General features: G+C 44.9%; 1 protein-coding gene across 1 annotated transcript in view; it reads left to right on the forward strand.

The window, feature by feature from the left end:
* Positions 1-12,815, forward strand: part of amdhd2 (amidohydrolase domain containing 2) — a 116,177-nt gene that overhangs the window by 42,915 nt on the left and 60,447 nt on the right. The window contains exon 5 of the mRNA XM_084326340.1: positions 8,823-8,877. Within this exon, the coding sequence (XP_084182466.1) occupies positions 8,823-8,877 (55 nt within the window). The remainder of the gene's footprint in view (positions 1-8,822; positions 8,878-12,815) is intronic.

The raw sequence follows: 12,815 nt of genomic DNA on the forward strand, positions 1-12,815 counted from the left end.
GTCGTAAAGGGGTGAACTGGTAACCTTTCCTCTCCCCATTGTTCTGTCGGTCAGGGGTACACCCCCTGTCCTTCAAGGTTCCCGTCACGTGGCGGTTCGGCACGTTACGGGGGGGGGGGGGGGGGGGGGGGGGGAGGGAGTTCCTGGTCCCACGGCCTGGTATATTGGGCGTGTGCACCGCAGGAATTCCCCCGCCATAGAGTACGTCACCGTGCGCGTCTCTGTTGGTAGGACTTCCGTGTGCTGTTCAGGTCCATGTGATGGATCTGTTTTCAGGGGGGGTGGTCAGGGCTCCTCCTCACCAAGCGCCTACTCAGGCCTTCTGTGAGTTCGGACTCCTTCTTCCATGTGATCCATGTGAGGAAGCCTCCATCAGAGTACAGAGCCTTCCTCCTCAGATTGTCAAAGTGAGTGGACCCTCTAGAAGGGTCCTTTTCTATTGTATGTATATTCGATTCAATTCGTTTATTGAGTGTGTATGGGTTCGGTGCCTCTTCCCCGGAGGCCCTAAAACCAGTTTTTTACATGGCTCAAGGTGCAATATATTCTTTTCAATCTGTACAGCTCGCGTGGGAAGTCTCTCTGGGGATCCCCGTCTCTTTCCTATGGGAGGGTGGTGGGATGTAAAAATGTGAACATTTTTTACCCCGGCTGTGTAGACTGGGATACATACTGTTGATGCTTCCTTCTTTCTATTCCAGAAGTGTTGGAGTTAGGGAGTGTCACACCCCTCTTGTCGTTCCCCTGGGCGCCTTGGGGATTCAATGACAGGTCTAAATAGCCTGTTCATTGATGGGGGTGTGTCCCGACGCACGTATAGTGCTAGCTCGCTGTAAACAGGCGATTGACTGGCACGCCTTAGTTGCTTGTGGTTGAAACAGCGTTTTTATAAAGCAACTGAGATGGGGGTTTTTCCTCTTCCGGCGACCACATCCCATGACCTGGGTGGGTTGTCGACGGATCCTCGTTCATGTCTGGGGGATGATGACGGGATGGATCTGAACATATGTAGTGGGGTCTCACGCCCTTGGGGTGGGCCACCAGGCGCGGTTCGTCCCGACGTCTGGGTGGCGCCTTCTTTTCATGTTAAGATCAACACGCATATCTGCCCTTCTCCTGGAGTAGGCATGTCGGCGTGGTTAGGGCACGGGACTGGTTCTGGTCACGCTGGTCCAGATCAGTTGAACCCGTTGTCCGCCGGGGATGCAGATCTGCTGTTCTGGTACCCTGAGGGACTTGGGCTTTTTTCAGGGGGAAAAATGCCAGGTCGGTCTGGGTGTCACAGGGTTAAGCGCTATGGAGACCCTGGTTGGGTATGTTTTTGCTCAGCACTGTCGTCATGGCTTACAGCCATGCCATTCTGTACGCGCTCGATCTCGTCGGATCTCGGCCGCTACACAGGTTGGTCCTGGTTAGTACTTGGTTGGGAGACCGCCGGGGAATACCAGGTACGGTGTGCTTAGGGGCTGGTTCTCCATTGTTTTTCGCTCCTCTCTCACGCATGGCGAAGAGGGGCCTGTGGGGGTGGTTTTTTGACCTCCTCTGGTGACCCTGTGCTTCCCGTACCGCCAGGCCCGGTCCGAAGTGATGTTTGCGACCCGTAGGCCTGGGTTAACCCTTTTTGGAAACTGAAACACTTGTACTGCGGTATAGCCGGTGTATACCCGCAGGTGTGTTTTGGAGTTTTTTCTTGAGGGGTTATAGGAACAACCACCGCATTGGGTAACACCGAGGTGGTTGATTCCCTGGTGTGTTGGAGCAGTGTCAACTCCCGGGTTCACCGGTTGAGGGTGCCCCTGCACGTTCATGACGTCTGCCAATCGTGTCAGCCTTCTCTGCCTCGACCCCTCTGGGTGGGGGTTGTTAAATGGAGGCTTGGTCATGCAACACCGCCAGCTTACGCTCCTTCCGCCGGGGCGGCTGTGTTCAGCTGTCCCCTCTGGCGCCTGTCTCGTCCGCAGTCTCCAGGCTAGGGTTAACAGCCTGTTGCCTGGTTTTTTCCCCGGTGCGCTGCCTGCTTCCGTTGGTTAACCTTTTTTGTGTGCTTACGGCCATGCTGACTGCCTATTCTGCAGGGTCAGTGTGCCAGGCGGTGTACTATTGGGGGGACGGGGCCCGCTCGGCTTACTGGCCTGGTTGGTTCCGCCTGGGAATACCAGGTGCAGTAACTGAGGGGCCTTTGTCCGAATACGCTGGCGATGTGGGGGGCGGGGCACTACGTGCCCACCTGGTGGGGTCTTGATGCTGGCATCATGGACTTCTCCGGGCCCCCATTCCAGGGAGTCCAGTCCTTTTGGTGGGTCTGGGTCTTCCTTCGTGCTCCGCTGCTACGGCCTTGCCACGGGGTTGGGTTTGCCCTTGACCCCGTGATTCTGGGGGCAGTAACGAGGTTGTTCCTCCGTTCGTTCCCGGGTGGCATGCGGGTTGTGCGTGTGTGTAGTCGTGGGTCAAGCCACGGTCTGCTCACCCTGTGCGTTGAGTTGCTTGAGTGCCTCTTCGCACGGTCGGGTCCGTCGCCCTCCCGTGACGTCCCTAATAGGGGGGCTACCCTCCATTAGGGGGGGTCGGGGGGGCTCGGCCCTCCCTGTTCTGATGGTTTTGGGGGGCTGTCAGCGGGGTGTATTTGTCAGCCAAGTGGCTCCGCTTGGCCTCCCTTGTGCAGAAGGCGATGCCAAGCTAAGCCACTAACGATACAGAACGTTAGGTTATGACTATAACCAAGTTCTGTTAGTTAGGGGCGATGCTTGGCATCGGACGCCGCTGCAGCCCTTGTCCTCACCTTGTGGTGAAAGCTTGGGAAGGAGGAGAGCAGGTGACCACACACCTGCTTATGAAGGTAAGCTGATGAGGGGTGTGGTCAGACTAATACTGGTATTAGAGGTACATTTGTGGTTTATTCAGTACGCGTGCACGTACGCGAGATAGTGCAGAAGGCGATGCCAAGCATCGCCCCTAACTAACAGAACTTGGTTATAGTCATAACCTAACGTTTATCTCTGGTATTTACCACTTGGTTAGTTTAGAACTGGTATTTACCACTTGGTTAGTTTAGAACTGGTATTCACCACTTGGTTAGTTTATCACTGGTATTTACCACTTGGTTAGTTTATCACTGGTATTTACCACTTGTTTAGTTTATCACTGGTATTTACCACTTAGTTAGTTTATCACTGGTATTTACCACTTGGTTAGTTTATCACTGGTATTTACCACTTGGTAGTTTATCACTGGTATTTACCACTTGGTTAGTTTATCTCTGGTATTTACCACTTAGTTAGTTTATCACTGGTATTTACCACTTGGTTAGTTTATCACTGGTATTTACCACTTGGTTAGTTTATCACTGGTATTTACCACTTGGTTAGTTTATCACTGGTATTTACCACTTGGTTAGTTTATCACTGGTATTTACCACTTGGTTAGTTTATCACTGGTATTTACCACTTGGTAGTTTATCACTGGTATTTACCACTTGGTTAGTTTATCTCTGGTATTTACCACTTAGTTAGTTTATCACTGGTATTTACCACTTGGTTAGTTTATCACTGGTATTTACCACTTGGTTAGTTTATCACTGGTATTTACCACTTGGTTAGTTTATCACTGGTATTTACCACTTGGTTAGTTTATCTCTGGTATTTACCACTTGGTTAGTTTATCACTGGTATTTACCACTTGGTTAGTTTATCACTGGTATTTACCACTTGGTTAGTTTATCACTGGTATTTACCACTTGGTTAGTTTATCACTGGTATTTACCACTTGGTTAGTTTATCACTGGTATTTACCACTTGGTTAGTTTAGAACTGGTATTTACCACTTGGTTAGTTTATCTCTGGTATTTACCACTTGGTTAGTTTATCACTGGTATTCACCACTTGGTTAGTTTAGAACTGGTATTCACCACTTGGTTAGTTTATCACTGGTATTTACCACTTGGTTAGTTTATCACTGGTATTTACCACTTGCTTAGTTTATCACTGGTATTTACCACTTGGTTAGTTTATCACTGGTATTCACCACTTGGTTAGTTTATCACTGGTATTTACCACTTGGTTAGTTTATCACTGGTATTTACCACTTGGTTAGTTTATCACTGGTATTTACCACTTGGTTAGTTTATCTCTGGTATTTACCACTTGGTTAGTTTATCACTGGTATTCACCACTTGGTTAGTTTATCACTGGTATTTACCACTTGGTTAGTTTATCTCTGGTATTTACCACTTGGTTAGTTTATCTCTGGTATTTACCACTTGGTTAGTTTATCACTGGTATTTACCACTTGGTTAGTTTATCACTGGTATTCACCACTTGGTTAGTTTATCACTGGTATTTACCACTTGGTTAGTTTATCACTGGTATTTACCACTTGGTTAGTTTATCACTGGTATTTACCACTTGGTTAGTTTATCTCTGGTATTTACCACTTGGTTAGTTTATCACTGGTATTTACCACTTGGTTAGTTTATCTCTGGTATTTACCACTTGGTTAGTTTATCACTGGTATTTACCACTTGGTTAGTTTATCACTGGTATTTACCACTTGGTTAGTTTATCACTGGTATTCACCACTTGGTTAGTTTATCACTGGTATTCACCACTTGGTTAGTTTATCACTGGTATTCACCACTTGGTTAGTTTATCACTGGTATTCACCACTTGGTTAGTTTATCACTGGTATTTACCACTTGGTTAGTTTATCACTGGTATTTACCACTTGGTTAGTTTATCTCTGGTATTTACCACTTGGTTAGTTTATCACTGGTATTTACCACTTGGTTAGTTTATCACTGGTATTTACCACTTGGTTAGTTTATCACTGGTATTTACCACTTGGTTAGTTTATCTCTGGTATTTACCACTTGGTTAGTTTATCACTGGTATTTACCACTTGGTTAGTTTATCACTGGTATTTACCACTTGGTTATTTTATCACTGGTATTTACCACTTGGTAGTTTATCACTGGTATTCACCACTTGGTTAGTTTATCACTGGTATTCACCACTTGGTTAGTTTATCACTGGTATTCACCACTTGGTTATTTTATCACTGGTATTCACCACTTGGTAGTTTATCACTGGTATTCACCACTTGGTTAGTTTATCACTGGTATTTACCACTTGGTTAGTTTATCACTGGTATTTACCACTTGGTTAGTTTATCACTGGTATTTACCACTTGGTTAGTTTAGAACTGGTATTTACCACTTGGTTAGTTTAGAACTGGTATTCACCACTTGGTTAGTTTATCACTGGTATTTACCACTTGGTTAGTTTATCACTGGTATTTACCACTTGTTTAGTTTATCACTGGTATTTACCACTTGGTTAGTTTAGAACTGGTATTTACCACTTGGTTAGTTTATCTCTGGTATTTACCACTTGGTTAGTTTATCACTGGTATTTACCACTTGGTTAGTTTATCACTGGTATTTACCACTTGGTTAGTTTATCTCTGGTATTTACCACTTGCTTAGTTTATCTCTGGTATTTACCACTTGTTAGTTTATCACTGGTATTCACCACTTGGTTAGTTTATCACTGGTATTTACCACTTGGTTAGTTTATCACTGGTATTTACCACTTGGTTAGTTTATCTCTGGTATTCACCACTTGGTTAGTTTATCACTGGTATTTACCACTTGGTTAGTTTATCACTGGTATTTACCACTTGGTTAGTTTATCACTGGTATTTACCACTTGGTTAGTTTATCACTGGTATTTACCACTTGGTTAGTTTATCACTGGTATTTACCACTTGGTTAGTTTATCACTGGTATTTACCACTTGGTTAGTTTATCACTGGTATTTACCACTTAGTTAGTTTATCACTGGTATTTACCACTTGGTTAGTTTATCACTGGTATTTACCACTTGGTTAGTTTATCACTGGTATTTACCACTTGGTAGTTTATCACTGGTATTTACCACTTGGTTAGTTTATCTCTGGTATTTACCACTTAGTTAGTTTATCACTGGTATTTACCACTTGGTTAGTTTATCACTGGTATTTCACACTTGGTTAGTTTATCTCTGGTATTTACCACTTGGTTAGTTTATCACTGGTATTTACCACTTGGTTAGTTTAGAACTGGTATTTACCACTTGGTTAGTTTAGAACTGGTATTTACCACTTGGTTAGTTTAGAACTGGTATTTACCACTTGGTTCGTTTATCACTGGTATTTACCACTTGGTTAGTTTATCACTGGTATTTACCACTTGGTTAGTTTATCACTGGTATTTACCACTTGGTTAGTTTATCACTGGTATTTACCACTTGGTAGTTTATCACTGGTATTTACCACTTGGTTAGTTTATCACTGGTATTTACCACTTGGTTAGTTTATCACTGGTATTTACCACTTGGTAGTTTATCACTGGTATTTACCACTTGGTTAGTTTATCACTGGTATTTACCACTTGGTTAGTTTATCACTGGTATTTACCACTTGGTTAGTTTATCACTGGTATTTACCACTTGGTTAGTTTATCACTGGTATTTACCACTTACACACTATCTGTATGTCATGTATGTCATATATGTTTATATGAATTGAAAATGGGGGACCCTGATGGAAACAAGACAAACGTCTTTCTCAGGTCTGCATCCCCTTAACAATTGTATGTATTGAGCCGTACTGTATTGTACCCATTCTGCAATCTGTTAAATAAAGTTTTCATTCATTCATTCATTCATTTACCACTTGGTAGTTTATCACTGGTATTTACCACTTGGTTAGTTTATCACTATTATTTACCACTTGGTTAGTTTAGAACTGGTATTTACCACTTGGTTAGTTTAGAACTGGTATTCACCACTTGGTTAGTTTAGAACTAGTATTTACCACTTGGTTAGTTTAGAACTGGTATTCACCACTTGGTTAGTTTAGAACTAGTATTTACCACTTGGTTAGTTTAGAACTGGTATTTACCACTTGGTTAGTTTAGAACTGGTATTCACCACTTGGTTAGTTTAGAACTGGTATTTACCACTTGGTTAGTTTATCACTGGTATTTACCACTTGTTTAGTTTATCACTGGTATTTACCACTTGGTTAGTTTATCACTGGTATTTACCACTTGGTTAGTTTATCACTGGTATTTACCACTTGGTTAGTTTAGAACTGGTATTTACCACTTGGTTAGTTTATCACTGGTATTTACCACTTGGTTAGTTTAGAACTAGTATTTACCACTTGGTTAGTTTAGAACTGGTATTTACCACTTGGTTAGTTTATCACTGGTATTTACCACTTGGTTAGTTTAGAACTGGTATTTACCACTTGGTTAGTTTAGAACTGGTATTTACCACTTGGTTAGTTTATCACTGGTATTTACCACTTGGTTAGTTTATCACTGGTATTCACCACTTGGTTAGTTTATCACTGGTATTTACCACTTGGTTAGTTTATCACTGGTATTTACCACTTGGTTAGTTTATCACTGGTATTTACCACTTGGTTAGTTTATCACTGGTATTTACCACTTGGTTAGTTTATCACTGGTATTTACCATGTGGTTAGTTTAGAACTGGTATTTACCACTTAGTTAGTTTAGAACTGGTATTTACTGGGGTTTTGTTTGCAGATGACACACATTTTTGAAGTTCAGGAGATGATTTAAAGGTTTTAAAGTTTTAAGGTTTTGGCAGTTAGCAATACATTTGAAAAGTTTATGGTTTTTGCTTATCAAAAAAAGGATGAAAAGGTTTTAATCTCGATAGATTATATTTAATCTAGACAAGCCAGACTGGAACTTCTCTGCAATTTCATTGCGTTGGAGATGGTCCTGGAGCTGTGCAGCTACCGCTTTCTCCAGGACCCTGGAGCTGAAGGGGAGGTTTGAGATGGCAAGGACTGCCGGGTCCGAGGGGGGTTTTTTGAGGAGGGGTGTGATGATGGCAGTTTGTTAGAACAGAGGGAACATGGCCAGACTGGAGGGAAAGGTTTATGATTTTGGTGATCAGGGGACTTATGGCACAAATGTTTGATTTAACCAGGGCGGTGGGGAAGGGGTCCAGGGCACAGGTGGAGGGTTTCATCGTGTTGATGGTATCCTCACCCTCTCGCTGTGTGACGATGGAGAAAGAGCAGAGAGGCTGGGCGATCGCTGGCTGTGGGAAGGCAGTGGGGGCGGGTGGAGTGGAGGGGCTGGTGAGGAGGGAGCGGATGGTGTCGACTTTGAAGTTATTCCACCGTTCCTCTGTGATGTCTGTGTGTGTGAGAGTTTGCGGTTTGAGAAGTTGGTTTATGGTGGAGAATCGCTGCTTGGAGTTGCCCGGGCTGTTGTTAATTATGTTGGAGTAAAACTGTGACTGTGCCGCGTCTCTGAGGGACTTTGAGTCGGCCTCCTGGTGGTGAGGCCTGGGGCCCTGAGGCATCGCTCAAGGACACGCCCAGTCGCTCAAGGACACGCCCAGTCGCTCAAGGACACGCCCAGTCGCTCAAGGACACGCCCAGTCGCTCAAGGACACGCCCAGTCGCTCAAGGACACGCCCAGTCGCTCAAAGACACGCCCAGTCGCTCAAGGACACGCCCAGTTGTCTTCATTTTTCGCAGCTCGTAGGTGAACCAGGGGGCTGAGCGTGAAAAAAGGAATTAACACAACATTATGTATACTTTTGACTTTTTGATTATATATATATATATATATATATATATATATATATATATATATATATAACACTATGTACATATATATAAAACACTATATGTACATATATATATAATTTGTCATTCTGTCTGTCAGAATCCCCACTGAGACTGCTTCTGTGGGTTACTTCCTGGTTCAACACTCTCATGAACCTGTTCTCTTCTAGGTTCTGCCTGAGATCCAGAGTTACAACGGAGGGGCGCAGGGAGCTGGAGTCCTGGGTAAGGTTTCTTCTTCTGTTGTAACGGAGCTGGAGTCCTGGGTAAGGTTTTCTTCTTCTGTTGTAACGGAGGAGGAGTCCTGGGTAAGGTTTTCTTCTTCTGTTGTAACGGAGGAGGAGGAGTCCTGGGTAAGGGTTTCTTCTTCTGTTGTAACGGAGGAGGAGTCCTGGGTAATATTTTCTTCTTCTGTTGTAACGGAGGAGGAGTCCTGGGTAAGGTTTTCTTCTTCTGTTGTAACGGAGCTGGAGTCCTGGGTAAGGTTTTCTTCTTCTGTTGTAACGGAGGAGGAGTCCTGGGTAATGTTTTCTTCTTCTGTTGTAACGGAGGAGGAGGAGTCCTGGGTAAGGGTTTCTTCTTCTGTTGTAACGGAGCTGGAGTCCTGGGTAAGGTTTTCTTCTTCTGTTGTAACGGAGGAGGAGTCCTGGGTAAGGTTTTCTTCTTCTGTTGTAACGGAGGAGGAGGAGTCCTGGGTAAGGGTTTCTTCTTCTGTTGTAACGGAGGAGGAGTCCTGGGTAATATTTTCTTCTTCTGTTGTAACGGAGGAGGAGTCCTGGGTAAGGTTTTCTTCTTCTGTTGTAACGGAGGAGGAGTCCTGGGTAATGTTTTCTTCTTCTGTTGTAACGGAGGAGGAGGAGTCCTGGGTAAGGGTTTCTTCTTCTGTTGTAACGGAGCTGGAGTCCTGGGTAAGGGTTTCTTCTTCTTCTGTTGTAACGGAGGAGGAGGAGTCCTGGGTAAGGGTTTCTTCTTCTGTTGTAACGGAGCTGGAGTCCTGGGTAAGGGTTTCTTCTTCTTCTGTTGTAACGGAGGAGGAGGAGGAGTCCTGGGTAATGTTTTCTTCTGTTGTAACGGAGGAGGAGTCCTGGGTAATGTTTTCTTCTTCTGTTGTAACGGAGGAGGAGTCCTGGGTAAGGTTTTCTTCTTCTGTTGTAACGGAGGAGGAGGAGTCCTGGGTAATGTTTTCTTCTTCTTCTGTTGTAATGGAGCTGGAGTCCTGGGTAATGTTATATTACCGTATAGCTTACGCTCTGCTCGTAGTGGAACTTATCCCTTTCAATCTAATTCTGAATAAAATGTCTCCACATGTACACACCCATCCGCCTGGCCACACCCACATCCGCTCCTCTACATAAGTGGGGACGTGACCATACTAACAGCTCCTTCCCTATTTTCACCACGACAAGTGTCTGTATACACCACTTGAGTTTAGTGCCGAAATAGTTGTTGGAAAGGAACTACGTGGACATTGTATCTTATTTTTCTCTCTCGCCAATTTACGAGAAAAGCTAAGACATAATGTCTGCATCTTCGGAGGGTTCGAGCGTTCACAACGTCACCCTTCACCAGCGCTTCTCCATTGCCGCGTCCTCCGTGCGTTGTGGGGGCGGCTCTGACTCCACGGTCGTGGCAGCCAGATAAAATCAACGGATAGACAAAGGAAAAACAGAACAACACGTCAACAAGTACGGCAAGAGTCAAAGTGAGTCAGGGAAGGCCAGGCGATATAGGTGGGTTTTGAGTTTTGATTTAAAAGACTCGATGGAGGGGGCAGATTTAATGGACATGGGGATGCTGTTCCAGAGGTCAGGGGCTGCGACCGCAAAAGCACGTCCCCCCCTAGACTTGAAGTTAGACCTACGGGTGGTTAGGAGACCCTTATCAGCCGATCTGAGGGCCCTGGCGTTGGTATAGGGGGTGAGGAGGTCTGCTAGGTAAGCAGGGGCCTTACCATTTAGGGCTTTGTAAACCAATAAAAGTCTAGCGCACCGGGAGCCAGTGGAGGGAGGCAAGTACAGGGGTGATGTGAGCTCTCTTCCGGGTACCTGTGAGCAGTCTAGCGGCAGCATTTTGGGGGAGTTGTAGACGGGCTATGGTGGATTTATTTAGCCCCAGGTACAGGGAGTTACAGTAGTCTAAGCGTGAGGATATGAAGGCGTGAATGACTCTTTCCAGGTCTGAGGGGGAGAGAATGGCCTTGATCCTGGCTATGGACCGGAGCTGGAAAAAGCACCCCTTCACCACAGAGTTTACCTGCCTATTGAAGGAAAACTCAGGGTCAAAGAGCACGCCCAGGTTTTTAACAAAGGGCTTGACTAGGGGAGACAGGTTACCCAGGCTGCTGGCAATGACACTGGTTTGGTTCGGAGGGCCGAAAAGGAGGATTTCACACTTTGACTGAGCTGTAGAAAATTGTGTGCCATCCAGCAATTGATGTCGTCTAGGCAGGAACGAAGACTGTCAAGATTGTTTATATTGTTGGGTTTCATGGGGAGATAGACCTGAGTGTCATCAGCATAAAAATGGAAAGAGATGTTGTGTTTTTTAATGATCAGACCAAGGGGCAGCATGTATAGGGAGAATAGGATAGGGCCAAGGATGGAGCCTTGTGGAACCCCGCAAGAGAGAGAGGCAGAGGGGGAGGAGCAGTTTCCGATATTAACGGAGAAGCTTCTATCACTGAGGTAGGAGGTGAACCATGATAGGGCTGTGCCACTGACACCAACTGCCTGGTGAAGACGGTCAATGACAATAGCATGGTATTTTTTTTTTTTTATCAATTTTTTTTTATTATTACTTACATGAAACAAGACAACACATTAATCACAATCACAATACACAGAACTTCACAGGAAAATAACAAAAACAATAATAATACAGAATATAACAATTTATAAATTATAAAGACAAAAAGAAAAGAAAACAGAGTTCAACCTTTTTAAATTTTAAATTCAAAATTCCAGGGGTACTATCTAATGACCAAATAGCGAAGAACTAGCTAAATAGCTGCCCCCCAATAAAATCCCTAGTTAAATTCAAGACATCACAAAAGACATGACAGACAAGACATTTCCTCCTCCCCCTCCCACGAGACCGCCGGACTCCCCCAAACAAGCACCCCAACCCCGCTCAGCCGCACACGGCGGTCCTAACCTTCTCAGCTGCTGCGAACCACAGGTCAATCCCAGCCTGCCCCACCCCAATCACCCGCGCCGTGGATATCTCAAGATAAATCACATCCAACAGTGTTAGGGACCAGTTAATCACTGTGAGCTTCTCAGGCTCCTTCCATCTCAATGCTATTAGCTTCTTCGCTGCTGTGACACCCGCTAGGACAACCCTTTTCAGTTGTACGGACGCGGGTAGTGTTGTTATATCGTTCAGGAGTAGCGTAACAGCTGTGAATGGGATAGTTAAGCCACACAGATCTGAAAGTTTGTCCGTTATTGACCTCCAGAAGCGGGCCACTGGTGGGCAATCCCAATACATATGCATATAAGTGCCAGTGGCCTTTTGAGAGCACAAAGTGCACCGAGAGTCGGTTATCAGTCCCATAGCAAATAGCTTCCTAGGTGTAAGATAGGTCCTATGAATATAATTAAAATTAATTTGCTGGTGATTGGGGTTGCGGGAAGACAATGCCACATTTGCCCAAACATCATCCCAGTCAAACTCGGGGTCCAACTCCGGGATATCCACACGCCAGATTGTATCCAATGATACATTTTTATACGTGGATTGAATTAAGAGCGTATAAAAGTCTGAGACAAACCCTCTGGAGGTCGTCCTGTCCACTATGAGCCTGAGGAAGGGGTGTGGTTGCAAAGCTTGAGCCCACGGCACGCCATGCGCCCTCAGCGCTGACCTTAGTTGAAGGTAAAGAAAGAAGGACTCGCCGGGAAGATCATAAAATTCTCTTAAGTCCTGAAACGCACGGAGGCCGTTCTTATCATAAATATCCTCCAGAGTATGAACCCCCCTCCTTTGCCATTGAGGAATATTAACCGGCTTGTGCCCAACAAGTAATTGCTGGTTATTAAAAATTGGAGAGTCCAGGTGCCACGGGCATTTAACCCCACACGACTTCTGTACATTACGCCACGTCTGGATCACGTGAGTTATGATCGGTCCATACCTCAGTCGGCATTTCGAAATAGGGACAG

Source organism: Notolepis coatsorum, assembly GCF_963971535.1.
Source record: "Notolepis coatsorum genome assembly, chromosome: 12".
Taxonomy (NCBI): domain Eukaryota; kingdom Metazoa; phylum Chordata; class Actinopteri; order Aulopiformes; family Paralepididae; genus Notolepis; species Notolepis coatsorum.